Here is a 14,404-nt window from a genome sequence, read left to right on the forward strand (position 1 = left end):
CCTTTAGGAATGTATCTCCTTGAGAATTATCTCAGCCTCTCCAGTCCAATTAACTCTCCTTTATGATTGGCTATACATTAAATGAAAAAGTAGGGCACCTGGGTGGCTCAGTGGGTTAAGCCGCTGCCTTCGGCTCAGGTCATGATCTCAGGGTCCTGGGATTGAGTTCCGTGTCAGGCTCTCTGCTCAGCAGGGAGCCTTCCCTCTCTCTCTCTCTGCCTGCCTCTCTGTCTACTTGTGATCCCTCTCTGTCAAATAAATAAATAAAATCTTTTTTAAAAAAATGGAAAAGTATATGTAAAGTTAATTTTTAAAAAATAAAAAAAAAAAGTAAAATATTACATTTTTTATATTCAGTAAGTTTTTTATATATAAGGTGTTAATATTTAGTCATTTTCAGAAATATACATAAAACCTCCTCATGGGGCACTCATTTTTAAGAAATTTTTAAAATTTTATTAGGATATTCTTAAATGCAATAAACTGCACGTTTAAATTATCTAATGCTATATAATTTGGCACATGAAACCATTCTCAGAATCAAGATAATGCATTCATCCATCCTCTTCAAAAGTTTCTTTCTGCTACTGTGTTATCCTCTGTTTCACTTCTTCTCCTGTTCCAGACAACCACTGATTCTGTCTCGGATTAATTGTCATTTGCTAAGATACTGTATAAATAGAGTCATACAGTTGTATTCTGTGTCTCTAACTCTCCCCCCGCCCTTGTTTTTTTGCCTCACTTCTTTGATTCAGCATAATTATTTTGAGACTAAGCCTTGTTTTTCATGAATCCATATTGATTTCTTTTTACTCATAGATACCATTCTTTTGTATGGATATATTGCATTTTGTTTATCTACTTGTTGGTAAGCATTTGAGATTTTTTCCAGTTTTAGATTACTATAGAAAAATTGCTATGAACATTTGTGTTCACGTTTTCGTGTGGACATAGACTTTCATTTTTCTAGAGTAAACACTAGAAACATTTCACTAGAGTGAAATGGCTGGATCATATGGTAGGTATATGTCTTTTTCAGAAGGCACCAAACTGTATTCTGAATTCTGCATTCCCATCAGCAGTAAATGAGAGTTTCAGTTGTTCTACCTCTTTGCCAATACTGGTATGGTTAGGCTTTTTATAGTTAGCCATTTTAATTGGTGGGTAGTGGTAGCTCATTGTGGCTTGAATTGGCATACTTTTCAGTACAGCTTGGAGGATAAGAATTGAACATTTATCTTTAAATTTTTTATGTTTTTAAAACCTTTGAATTTGGCAAGTCTGAGTTCTGTGATAGCAGCTCTCTCCTTTGAAAATAAAAATATGTTTAAAGTTTATGTCCATGATTGCTTGGTACATTAACTATACAAGTACTTAGTGACATTCATACAAATTATTTAAGGCTAATTGTTAAAAGAAATAAGAAATAGTGACAATAAAAACATCGGTTCTCTTAAATAAATAAACTGTATGCCCTTAGAAGTATTTAGAAATTGTTTTCTTTGGTTTATGCTTTCCTTATTTGTCAGTTTTTATTCTTTAAGAAAAAGTAAAATAATCTTTTTTCAAAATATTTAGCAACAAAATTTTTTCTTTTTAGTTGGAACTTAGTCTTGATTATGAAGGACAAAAGAATTTGAACTAAAATTTTTCTAAGAGGTTTTTTGTAAGATCTCTAGCCATTAGAATATTTTTTTAAGCAAAAAGAACTATAACCTGAGATTTGAGACTTCATCACACACAAAGCAAGAGAAAACTGTAACCCAAGTACTGTTTTATATCAAATAAGGGTTGACAACAGTGTTTTTATGCATCTGTTCTGCCCACATAAGAAGCCAGCTTTATCATCTGGATGTGTCCTGGGGCTGAAACTTCTTATAAATATGAGAATTTCACTTTTTTTTTTTTATGGCAAACGGAATATGGTATCCAGCTGTGGATTTGCTTATATATTTTGTTTGCATTTTTTTCCTTGGGCTTGTTTTATACAGTATATGGCAATATGTTGTCATACAAATTCCATGATTAATGCTTATTTATGAAATCTTATGTAAATATCTTAGAACTTAGTCAAACAATGTGCAAGTTAAACAGTTTTTTCTCTGAATATTGGAATGACAAATCCAAGGGGAATAGTAGGTTGGATAGTTTATGTTCTTTATCTATAGCAAAGTTTCATATGTAACATTTTCCTTTTACTATTCTATGTTATGTCATTCTTTTTCACTTTATTTTGCTGGGCAAGAAATTCCATTTCAGTTTTATCCCTCAGAAAAATAAGGAGTATTGGAATGTGGAAATCATTTAGAAATAAAAATGGTAATTAAGTAATCATATTTACTAGTATATATTTGATATGAAATTCTGATATTGACCTCTGCTTCAGAGGCATTTCTTTGTGTATGTTCTATTAGTCATATATTAAAAGCAATCCACTGCCCCATAATCAGCTGTTTTGTTAGCATTATTATCATATTAACATGATTTTCCCACAAAAATGCTAAGTTGCTCATAAAATATCACAGTATGAATATGTGGCAAACTTTATGGGTAAATTCATTTTATCTCCAAATTCAAATCATGATAAAATGCTTAAAGTTATAAACTTGTTACATGAATTTTCTCTGTATATCTCATCAGAATCATAGTATCATAAAATATTTATGATCATATGTATAATTATACTATATAATATAATATTTTATAGATCACAATATAATATGATTAGTGGTACATTAACAGATTTTTATTTCCATATATTTATTCCATTTATTTATTTTTATTTCCATATATTCTTGTTTCCTTAGACTTGTTTTAATTTTCTCACATGTAGTAATTTAGTTAATTGTCACTAGAAGTTGAAAGGCTTATTTTCCCTTTTTTTCTTTTTTCCTTCTGCTCAGGTGCAGCTCTTATATGAGCTAACTGAGATCATGAATAAGGTCTGGAATAAGATTCAGAGGAGAGGCAATCTCAGTCCTTCCTCAGCCTATCCGGAAACCATGGCAGGGCCGGCTCCTGGTTCTCCGGTGAGAAGCAGCGTAGGCACAATTCCTCCAGATACCAGCACATGCAGCCCATCTGCTGAGGTTGGAACTACTACTGAGGTAAGTGTTTCTGAAAAATTCTGTTGCCAGTGAAGGGTGATATATACCGCAGAATTCTGTACCAGGATTGAGAATGAAGATGACCTCACTTCTGTGGAAGCTGGCAGGTTCTGAAGGCTCATGGAGAGCTGTGGTAGCAGTGGCTCTTTATTAATGTTCCTTTTAGGTCCCAGAATTCTAATTACTTTCAGTATGTAGTGGGGTAGTTCAGGACAGTGGGGGGTTCTCTGAAATGGAAAAAACTGAGACACGGTAAAGGTATGTTTCCTCAGATGTATGGAAACTTAGCAACTGAATGAAAATGAAGTTCATGCTCCTTTCCCCTGCCCCCTCTGTCCCTGCCCGTTTTGTAAACCACAGTGTTCTTACCATCTTTCCATTAGTGGTTTTTAATCCTGTCAGACCCAAAGTCTTCTCCTTCTCCCTTACAATCATAGAAAACCTTCTTTTCATTTTTAGCACCCTAACTTCAGCCAACATGCCAGTGCCCTTTTAAAACAAATATTTTATAATGTCCCTTTACTATCCTGAAATGAAAATAAAAAATAATATAATCCACATATTTTCAAAAATATCTAATATCTTAAAATATAAAAGATTAAAGAATATAATTCAAGGTATAATAACATGTATTTCAATATACGTACAAATGTTCAGACAAAACTATGTTAGAAGAAGATCTGATGAAGTAGTTAGGTACATATAATTATTGTGAATGTGAGTGATACAGATAGACTTGTGAAGGTCTATATCCAATATCACAAGTAGTACTGTTGTGGCATCATTTATTGGTGGTGTCATTTTCTGAAATAGTGGCAACCCTGGTAAAGATTTGAACAAAACAATATTCTTTTCATTTCAGTAGTTATGTTTCTAGAACTGTTGGTATTTTAAAAAAATCGTGCAGAAAATGCCAAAAAAATAGTGTTTAGATCTAAAACTGAGGTCAATTTTATTTCCAAAGTTGATACACAAGATTTTCAGTTGTATAAATTTTCATGAGCTAGGGAGCACCCGTGTGACTCAGTCAGTTAAGCATCTGCTTTGGCTTATGTTCCCAGGGTCCTGGTATTGATCCCCATGTTGGGCTGCATGGTCGGTGGGAAATCTGCTGCTCCTTCTCCCTTTGTCCCCTCCCTGCCCTGCACATATTCTCTTTGTCTCTCTTGAATAAGTCAACAAAATCTTTTAAAAAAAATTTTTCTAAGATAATTTTTGTTTTTCAGGACAGTCTTATTCTCACAGAACCTCTTGATTCCCCTAGTCCAAACCTTTAAATGCCAGTAGTGACACCCAGTCATTGAGTCAAAGAACAACATCCTACTACATTTCCAAAACACACGCTAGGGGGCTGAAGTTGCGCCACTGAGAACTACTGGAAAAGACAGAAGTAGAAGTTATGTTTGTGCATAAAGATATCATTTCCTGTGGAAATAAAGAATTGGCAAAATACAGAATTGAAATAAGAAGCAAGTAAAGGAATTTTTTTTTTTCAAACAAATCAGTAAAGGCAATCAAACTCACTTAAATGGGCTTGTTTTGAGGCTCTAGTATTAGAATAGATTTATTAGACAACAGCACAAGCAACTTCTCTGACCCTGCTCATTCAAAATTCTGAAAAACACAGTGACCTGAGTGATAGGTATTACTTTGTTCACCCCCCACCCACCCAAATGAGGCATAGGTCAAGAATCTAGAATTGTGCCATATGAAGTTAATGGGGCATATCATTTCTAGGGTAAAAGTGGTGAGTTCTTTCTTGGAGATTCCTAATGTTCTTAGAATACAAAAGCTCCTGCAGTTTAAAACAACAACAACAACACTATATTGAATGCAGTAGTGTCCAAACTTGCTTAACCAAAGACTTTTTTCTGCATATTAACATTGCACAGAATACACTTTGTGAATATTTTGGAAGAGTAATCAAAGCTTGGAGTGATAAATTGCTAGACAAAGGATAGTACAAGTGAAATTGATAAATGAAGTTAGATAATAGAGACATTTCCCTGGCAGAAAGGAAAGTGTTCCATTAAATGATTGTTTGCTAAGTACTTTATTTACAGGAATGTTCAAATGAATGTGACTACCTGTTTTGGGGAGTGGCTTTTTATTAGAAAGAAACATTTAAAAAACACTGAAAGACCAGTAAAGACAGCACTCTCATGGAATGGTCCCATTAGGGACTGCCATTCACACAAAGTACAGTATAACCTACTCAAAAGAACATAATGGCCCTGTACAAGATGTAATGGAGATGAACATGGCCTGTAATTGTAGGAGTATGATTAACAGATTTATTCTATGGGATCTATGGGGATTTTACAGAGAAGGTGACATTTCAGATGGATCTTAAAAATGATACGACATTAGTAACAATTTTGCTTTAGTAAATGTATTACAATATGATAAGATAAAAGAACAATGTCTTCATTAGCCAAAATGGGAAAATTAACAAAGGGAAAGATTAAAAAGGGGAGATTTTTTTCCAATCACATAAAAAGAAATTAATTCTGATTTTAAAAATAAATTCCATACATTACTGAAATTAATTTAAATTTAGAATGTTGAGAATTCTTTCTGATTGAGTTATAAACATTAACAATGAAAATGTTCTAGTGGATTTATTAGTTTTGTGTTAGCTATGGATTTTTTTTTATTAACATAAAATGTGTTATTTGTTTCAGAGGTCCAAGCTTGTGAATCATCATTCTTACACAATTCACAGCACTCACCATAGCACATACCCTCCCCAGTGTCCATCACCCAGCCACCCTATCCTTCCCCCACTACCGCCAGCAACCTCAGTTTGTTTCCAGTTTCGTTTTTCTGCATGTGGCTATCCAATTTTCCCAACACCATTTGTTGAAGAGGCTATCTTTTTTCCATTGGACATTCTTTCCTGCTTTGTTGAAAATTAGTTGACCATAGAGTTGAGGGTCCTTTTCCAAGCTCTCTATTCTGTTCCATTGATCTATGTGTCGGTTTTTGTGCCAATACCATACTGCCTTGATGATTACAGCTTTGTAATAGAGCTTTAAGTCTAGAATTGTGTTGCTGCCAACTTTGGTTTTCTTTTTCAACATTCCTCTGGCTATTTGGGGTCTTTTCTGGTTCCATATAAATTTTAGGATTATTTGTTCCAGTTCTTTGAAAAAAAAAATTGATGGTATTTTGATAGGGATTGCATTAAATGTGTAGATTGCTTTAGGTAGCATAGGCATTTTCACAATATTTGTTGTACTAATCCATGAGCATGGAACATTTTTCTACTTCTTTGTGTCTTCCTCAATTTCTTTCATGAGTACTTTATAGTTTTCTGAGTATAGATTCTTTGTCTCTTTGGTTAGGTTTATTCCTAGGTATCGTAGGGTTTGGGGGGCGATCGTAAATGGGATTACTCTTTAATTTCTCTTTCTTCTGTCTTGCTGTTGGTGTATAGAAATGCAACTGATTTCTGTACATTGATTTTATATGCTGACACCTTACTGAATTCCTGAATGAGTTCTAGCAGTATTGGACTAGAGTATTTTGGGTTTTCCCCATAAAGTACCATATCATCTACAAAGAGTGAGAGTTTGACTTCTTCTTTGCCAATTCAGATGCCTTTTATTTCTTTTTGTTGTCTGATTGCTGAGGCTAGGACTTTTAGTACTGTGTTGAATAGCAGTGGTGATAGTGGACTTCCCTGCTGTGTTCCTGACCTTAAGGGAAATGTTCTTAGTTTTTCCCCATTGAGAATGATATTCACTATGGGTTTTCATAAATGGCTTTTATGATATTGGGGTATGTACCCTCTATCTTTACACTGTGAAGAGTTTTGATCAAGAAAGGATTAGCTATGAATTTAATCTGACCTGTGTGAAGATGATGTGTAAATGAAAGAATCTTACTGCAGAAGATTTATTTATTGGAGGAAGACCATGTAAAGCAGCTTACAGATGGTAACACAGACTTATGGAAGAAAAAGTAGCAAATATTTTCAGAATGTACCATCTTCTCTTGTTTACATAGTGTGGTCAAGAAAAGAGGTGAGTAGTCTGATATGGTTTTGAAACATACAATTACTTGTGAAACTTGTTCTCTGAGAAATATCTTAAAATAATTTAGCTGCTTTATTTCCATACATGGCAGGAAGATATTTGTGAAGACTGTTATGATATGATAACCAGTATTAGGGCTGAATCTAACTTTACAAGTAAAAGGTGTCTGTGTATTAAATATTAAATATTTAACTTCCCTCCATGCTCTCAAGATAATAGTTGTTAGATGGAGATCAGGGTTAGCTATGTATCCTTTGAGTTTAAATTTCTCCTTAGAGTATTAGCCTATAAATGATGACATCTGAAAATACAATCCTTGTTTTCTCCTGTGTGTATGAATGCTACATCTATGACTCAGTCTGTGGTTTAATTTATCCAGAATTCAAAATTTGTGTCCAAGTTTTCATTTTCTGATTTTTCTTTGTTTATTATGCAGCTAGAATTGTGTGTAATGGTCTTTGTAATTTTCGTTACTTTACTTTTGAGTTCTAGTATGTTAGGTATGTTACCATGATCCCTTGAATTCCATTTTTTAAATTTTTTATAATTTTGATGAATGTGCCTGTATATTACTTACTAAATGAAATAAACTTTGTTCTCTCACTGGAGAAGCTACTTAATAAATGGGGTTAGGAAGGACAATGAGTAGAGTGTACACATATATTTTGTGTTAATCCATTTTAAAAACCTTTCTTCCTATTTGGACATGGCATTCCTGGAAAGCTCTTAGCATCCCTTTGCTCCTTTTGGTAGTTATCATCCTAATAATCTTTTGATTCTAAGAAGACATTTTATGAACAATACTGTCATGTAAGCAACAGAAGTCTCTTTATACAGATTTAAGTATAAATTGTGTGGTTAGTTAGAGCAGTGCTTCCCTACCTTTTTCATGCCATTGAATATATAGAAAATGATATTTGTGTATGAAGTTATCAGAAAAATTTCTAAGTCACTGGAAGTTCCATTTACCTCAGATCCTGTCTGATGATTCTGAAAGTCAAGGGATCTATGTCTCAGCATAGTTGTGACACATCCCATTGTGTTTCCACACAGTAATCAGGAAGCTCTGAGTTTACTTTTAATATTTTTGTTATTGTCCCATAACTAGTTGTTGTTAGATTTAAATAAAATTGTTACATTGAGATTGTTTTATAATTATTTTCTACCTTGCTCTCCCATTATTTCAAAATAGTAGTATTATAGAAGCATAGGACAATTGTGATATATGCTTTAATTGTTGTGATACACTCTTCTTCATACAGTCAGGGCCAAGGAGAAAATTAAAAGTTAAATCATAATGACATAGTTATTTAATCCAAAACAGGTTTTAGAAAATCTGTTGTCAAGTTTCATGGGTTATTTGACTGATTACTTGACTGCTTAGTTCTGAGTACGTCCCAGTATTGTCCTCATCTTTATAAGAGCTAGGCGCATAAAAAGCATACCCTTGATTAAACTGAAAATGTTGCCATTGCATAATTTATATATAGAAATATGGCTGACCTCAGGACCTAATGCAAAAATTTTATGGAGGAGATTTACACTAGCTTTATATTTTGGAGTACCCACTAAACTAAGTATTTTACTAGCAGTATTTCTTTTTTTTTTTTATTTAATTAATATATAATGTATTATTTGCTCCAGGAGCACATGTTTGTGAATCATCAGGCTAACACATTTTATAGTACTCACCAAAGCACATACCCTCCTCAATGTCCATCACGCAGCCACCCGATCCTTACCCCGCTTCCCCCAACAACCCTCAGTTTGTTTTGTGAGATTTAGAGTCTCTTATGGTTTGTGTCCCTCCCAATCCCATCTTGTTTCATTTTTTTCCCTCCTACCCCCCATGACTCTCCACCCTGCCTCTCAAATTCCTCCTGTCATAGAGATCATATGATAATTGTTTTTCTCTGATTGACTTTTTTCATTCAGCATGATACCCTCTGGTTCCATCCACATCATTGCAAATGGCAAGATTTTATTTCTTTTGATGGCTGCATAGTATTATATTGTATATATGTACCACATCTTCTTTATCTGTTCATCTGTTGATGGAAATCTAGGTTCTTTCCTAGCTTGGCTATTGTGCACATTGCAAGCAGTATTTCTTTTAATTCTCAAACCAATGTTATGAGGTGGGTAATATTATCATTTCCCTTTTAGACTAAAAAATCTGTGGCTACAGAGGTTAAGTAATTTGCTTGAGGTCAGAGAGAGAATAAGTAGCAAACCTGAAATGAAAATTTCTGCATTTCTACCCAAGTCTATAATGTATACTGTCATATGAATTATGGGACACAGTGCATTTGATAAATCTTTCTTTTTTTAGTAAATTGGCCACTAAGTATAGATGTATTATTTATCCCACTCAGCACTTGTGGTTTTGTGGTATATATTTTTTCAGTTCTGGAATGTTCCTGGACAATATCACTTGAGAAAATTCTTCTACATTATCTTTAGTCTCTCTTTCTAGAACTTTTTCTCTTTCCATGTCTTTGAACCACTTTTTGTTTTGTTTTGGTTTTTGGTCTTTCCCCTTTTTTCACATTCATAAGCCTCTATTTTCTTTCTAGGTTATTTCCTCAATTTCACTATTGTTATTGTCAACTATTGTTAAATATTGACATATTGTTAATTATGATTTTATGTCCCACTTAACTTTTCTATGTCAATTTTTTAGTGTAAATTACACCAATAAAATTACATTTTATTGTAAAATACACGTAAAAATTACCATTTTAACAATTTTAAATGTACCATTCTGTGGCACTGTTGTGCAACCATCACCATCATCCATACATTTCATCAACTGAAATTGTATACCCATTAAATAATAACTCCCCATCTTAACATTTAAGCTTTCCAATCCATGAACATGGAACATCTTTCCATTTATGTGCATATTTTTTTCATTTCTTTCGCAGTATTTTATAGTTTTCAGCATACAAGAGTTAAACCTCCTTGGTTAAGTTTATTCCTAAGTATTTTGTTCTATTTATTTATTTATTTAGAGAGGGAGAGAGAGATTCTTCAGCAGGCTCTATGCTTAGCATGGAGCTCAATGCAGGTCTTGATTTTACAACATTAAGATCATGACCTCTTTCTTCTGTCTTGCTGTTGGTGTAGAGAAATGCAACTGATTTCTGTGCATTGATTTTATATCCTGACACTTTACTGAATTCCTGTATAAGTTCCAGCAGTTTTGGAGTGGAGTCTTTTGGGTTTTCCACATATAGTATCATATCATCTGCGAAGAGTGATAATTTGACTTCTTCTTTGCCGATTTGGATGCCTTTAATTTCCTTTTGTTGTCTGATTGCTGAGGCTAGGACCTCTAGTACGATGTTGAATAGCAGTGGTGATAATGGACATCCCTGCCGTGTTCCTGACCTTAGCGGAAAAGCTTTCAGTTTTTCTCCATTGAGAATGATATTTGCGGTGGGTTTTTCATAGATGGCTTTGATGATATTCAGGTATGTGCCCTCTATCCCTACACTTTGAAGAGTTTTGATCAGGAAGGGATGTTGTACTTTGTCAAATGCTTTTTCAGCATCTATTGAGAGTATCATATGGTTCTTGTTCTTTCTTTTATTGATGTGTTGTATCACATTGACTGATTTGCGGATGTTGAACCAACCTTGCAGCCCTGGAATAAATCCCACTTGGTCGTGGTGAATAATCTTTTTAATGTACTGTTGAATCCTATTGGCTAGTATTTTGTTGAGTATTTTCGCATCTGTGTTCATCAAGGATATCGGTCTATAGCTCTCTTTTTTGGTGGGATCCTTGTCTGGTTTTGGGATCAAGGTGATGCTGGCCTCATAAAATGAGTTTGGAAGTTTTCCTTCCATTTCTATTTTTTGGAACAGTTTCAGGAGAATAGGAATTAGTTCTTCTTTAAATGTTTGGTAGAATTCCCCCGGGAAGCCGTCTGGCCCTGGGCTTTTGTTTGAAAGAGATATTAAGGAGTCAATCCCATTTACAATTACATCCAAAACCATAAGATACCTAGGAATAAACCTAACCAAAGAGACACAGAATCTATACTCAGAAAACTATAAAGTACTCATGAAAGAAATTGAGGAAGACACAAAGAAATGGAAAAATGTTCCATGCTCCTGGATTGGAAGAATAAATATTGTGAAAATGTCTATGCTACCTAAAGCAATCTACACATTTAATGCAATTCCTATCAAAGTACCATCCATCTTTTTCAAAGAAATGGAACAAATAATTCTAAAATTTATATGGAACCAGAAAAGACCTCGAATAGCCAAAGGGATATTGAAAAAGAAAGCCAACGTTGGTGGCATCACAATTCCGGACTTCAAGCTCTACTACAAAGCTGTCATCATCAAGACAGCATGGTACTGGCACAAAAACAGACACATAGATCAATGGAACAGAATAGAGAGCCCAGAAATAGACCCTCAAATCTATGGTCAACTAATCTTCGACAAAGCAGGAAAGAATGTCCAATGGAAAAAAGACAGCCTTTTCAATAAATGGTGCTGGGAAAATTGGACAGCCACATGCAGAAAAATGAAATTGGACCATTTCCTTACACCACACACAAAAATAGACTCAAAATGGATGAAGGACCTCAATGTGCGAAAAGAATCCATCAAAATCCTTGAGGAGAACACGGGCAGCAACCTCTTCGACCTCTGCCGCAGCTACATCTTCCTAGGAACAACACAAAAGGCAAGGGAAGCAAGGGAAAAAATGAACTACTGGGATTTCATCAAGATCAAAAGCTTTTGCACAGCAAAGGAAACAGTTAACAAAATCAAAAGACAACTGACAGAATGGGAGAAGATATTTGCAAACGACATATCAGATAAAGGACTAGTGTCCAGAATCTATAAAGAACTTAGCAAACTCAACACCCAAAGAACAAATAATCCAATCAAGAAATGGGCAGAGGACATGAACAGACATTTCTGCAAAGAAGACATCCAGATGGCGAACAGACACATGAAAAAGTGCTCCATATCACTCGGCATCAGGGAAATACAAATCAAAACCACAATGAGATATCACCTCACACCAGTCAGAATGGCTAAAATCAACAAGTCAGGAAATGACAGATGCTGGCGGGGATGCGGAGAAAGGGGAACCCTCCTACACTGTTGGTGGGAATGCAAGCTGGTGCAGCCACTCTGGAAAACAGCATGGAGGTTCCTCAAAATGTTGAAAATAGAACTGCCCTATGACCCAGCAATTGCACTATTGGGTATTTACCCTAAAGATACAAATGTAGTGATCCAAAGGGACACATGCACCCGAATGTTTATAGCAGCAATGTCCACAATAGCCAAACTATGGAAAGAACCTAGATGTCCATCAACAGATGAATGGATCAAGAAGATGTGGTATATATACACAATGGAATACTATGCAGCCATCAAAAGAAATGAAATCTTGCCATTTGCAACAACATGGATGGAACTAGAGCGTATCATGCTTAGCGAAATAAGTCAAGCAGAGAAAGACAACTATCATATGATCTCCCTGATATGAGGAAGTGGTGATGCAACATGGAGGCTTAAGTGGGTAGAAGAAGAATAAATGAAACAAGATGGGATTGGGAGGGAGACAAACCATAAGTGACTCTTAATCTCACAAAACAAACTGAGGGTTGCCGGGGGGAGGGGGTTTGGGAGAAGGGGGTGGGATTATGGACATTGGGGAGGGTATGTGCTTTGGTGAGTGCTGTGAAGTGTGTAAACCTGGTGATTCACAGACCTGTACCCCTGGGGATAAAAATATATGTTTATAAAAAATAAAAAATTAAAAAAAAAAAATAAAATTAAAAAAAAAAAAAAAAAAAAGATCATGACCTGAGTGGAAAGCAAGAGTCAGACTTTCACCTGACTGAGCTACCCAGGTGCCCCAGTATTTTATTCTTTTTGATTCAGTTTAAATGGGATTGTATTTTTAATTTCCTTTACTGATTGTTCACTGTTAGTATATAGAAACACATTTTGCTGAATTTATTAATTCTAAACTTTGTGTGTGCGTGTGTGTGTGTGTGTGTAATCTTCAGGGTTTTCTACATAGAAGCTCATGTTTTTTGTGAACAAAGATAATTTTATTTCTTCCTTTCCATTTTGGGTGCCCATTATTTCTTCATCTTCCCTAATTGCTCTGACTAGGACTTCCAGTAATATATTAAATAAATATTCCACTTAAAGTTTTAAATATTAGATAATATTTTCAAGATGGACATAATTTTCTCTTTTGCCAGTAATTTTGTGTGAAGGGAACTTTGTTTTAGATCTAATAAATTTTGTACAAATAGCAAAAGACATAGTGAAAAATTGATGCTTTTTTGCTTTTTCTGTTTCTATGTTATATGTGCTTTTTATGCTGTTTTTTATCTGAAATATGTGTTAAGTTTTTAATAAGGTAGAGTAAAATGATTTAGACTGAAAGGCTTCCATTGATTCAGAGGTAAAGATGTCAAATAATGATTATATTATTTCAGCACTATACTAGGTGTGAAATAAAAACTCTCTACTACCATCCATTCCCTGTTATCTTTCTATCAGAGGATAACCCTAAGTTAAGTGATCAGTACAGTGCTTGGCGCACAGCAGGTTTCAAACACATTGCTATTGAATATGTGGATGTTACATGAATTGGAAATGTCAACTCATTATGACTAAGTTAAATCTGATTTATTATAGTACAGGGCATGTATATAATTTACTAAGTCACTGTAAATATATTTTTATATAAATTCATAAAGCTATATAATGAGCTTTTTATTTTTTTTCCTATTGTTGTTTTAAACAGAAGTATTTTTTTTAATCAGATCTGTTGTCTGAATATTTTGAGAGTCTAATCTTTTGTTTGTTGTCTTTTTAACTTTTATTCATAATAGATTGTTTCCTTATGTGTTATGTAACCTTGTATTGGGAGTGTTTCATAGTGTAACTTTATCTATGAGACTTTTATATTATGGTTGAAGCCTTCTTCCCACAAAAGGATTTTGTGTGTTTGCATCCTTGAGGGAATCCAGGTTACTAGCCTGAAAACCCTTTACTGCTAATTTTGTAATGAGAAGTTTCTTTTAAACATTCTGGCAGTATAAAATCATTGAGCCCCATATTGGGCTCTCTGCTCAGCAGGGAGTCTGCTAGAGATTCTCTCACTCTTTCCCCCTCTTCCGTTGCCCCTCCACATACTCTCTCTTGAAATAGTAAATTTTTAAAAAAATGCATTTTTTCCTGTTTTATCCTGTAGGTT

At 34.4% G+C, this 14,404-nt stretch overlaps 1 protein-coding gene across 7 annotated transcripts in view; it reads left to right on the forward strand.

The window, feature by feature from the left end:
* Positions 1-14,404, forward strand: part of VPS13B (vacuolar protein sorting 13 homolog B) — a 762,523-nt gene that overhangs the window by 390,777 nt on the left and 357,342 nt on the right. For all 7 annotated transcript variants that reach the window (XR_006606124.1, XM_045077980.1, XM_004768902.3 and 4 more), the window contains exon 25: positions 2,904-3,107. Coding sequence is in view for 6 of the 7 variants with exons in the window: in XM_045077980.1 (XP_044933915.1) it covers positions 2,904-3,107 (204 nt within the window). In the remaining variant the exon portion in view is untranslated. The remainder of the gene's footprint in view (positions 1-2,903; positions 3,108-14,404) is intronic.

Source organism: Mustela putorius, unplaced genomic scaffold (assembly GCF_011764305.1).
Source record: "Mustela putorius furo isolate JIRA1106 unplaced genomic scaffold, ASM1176430v1.1 tig00000228_pilon_pilon_pilon, whole genome shotgun sequence".
NCBI classification, from domain to species: Eukaryota; Metazoa; Chordata; class Mammalia; order Carnivora; family Mustelidae; genus Mustela; species Mustela putorius.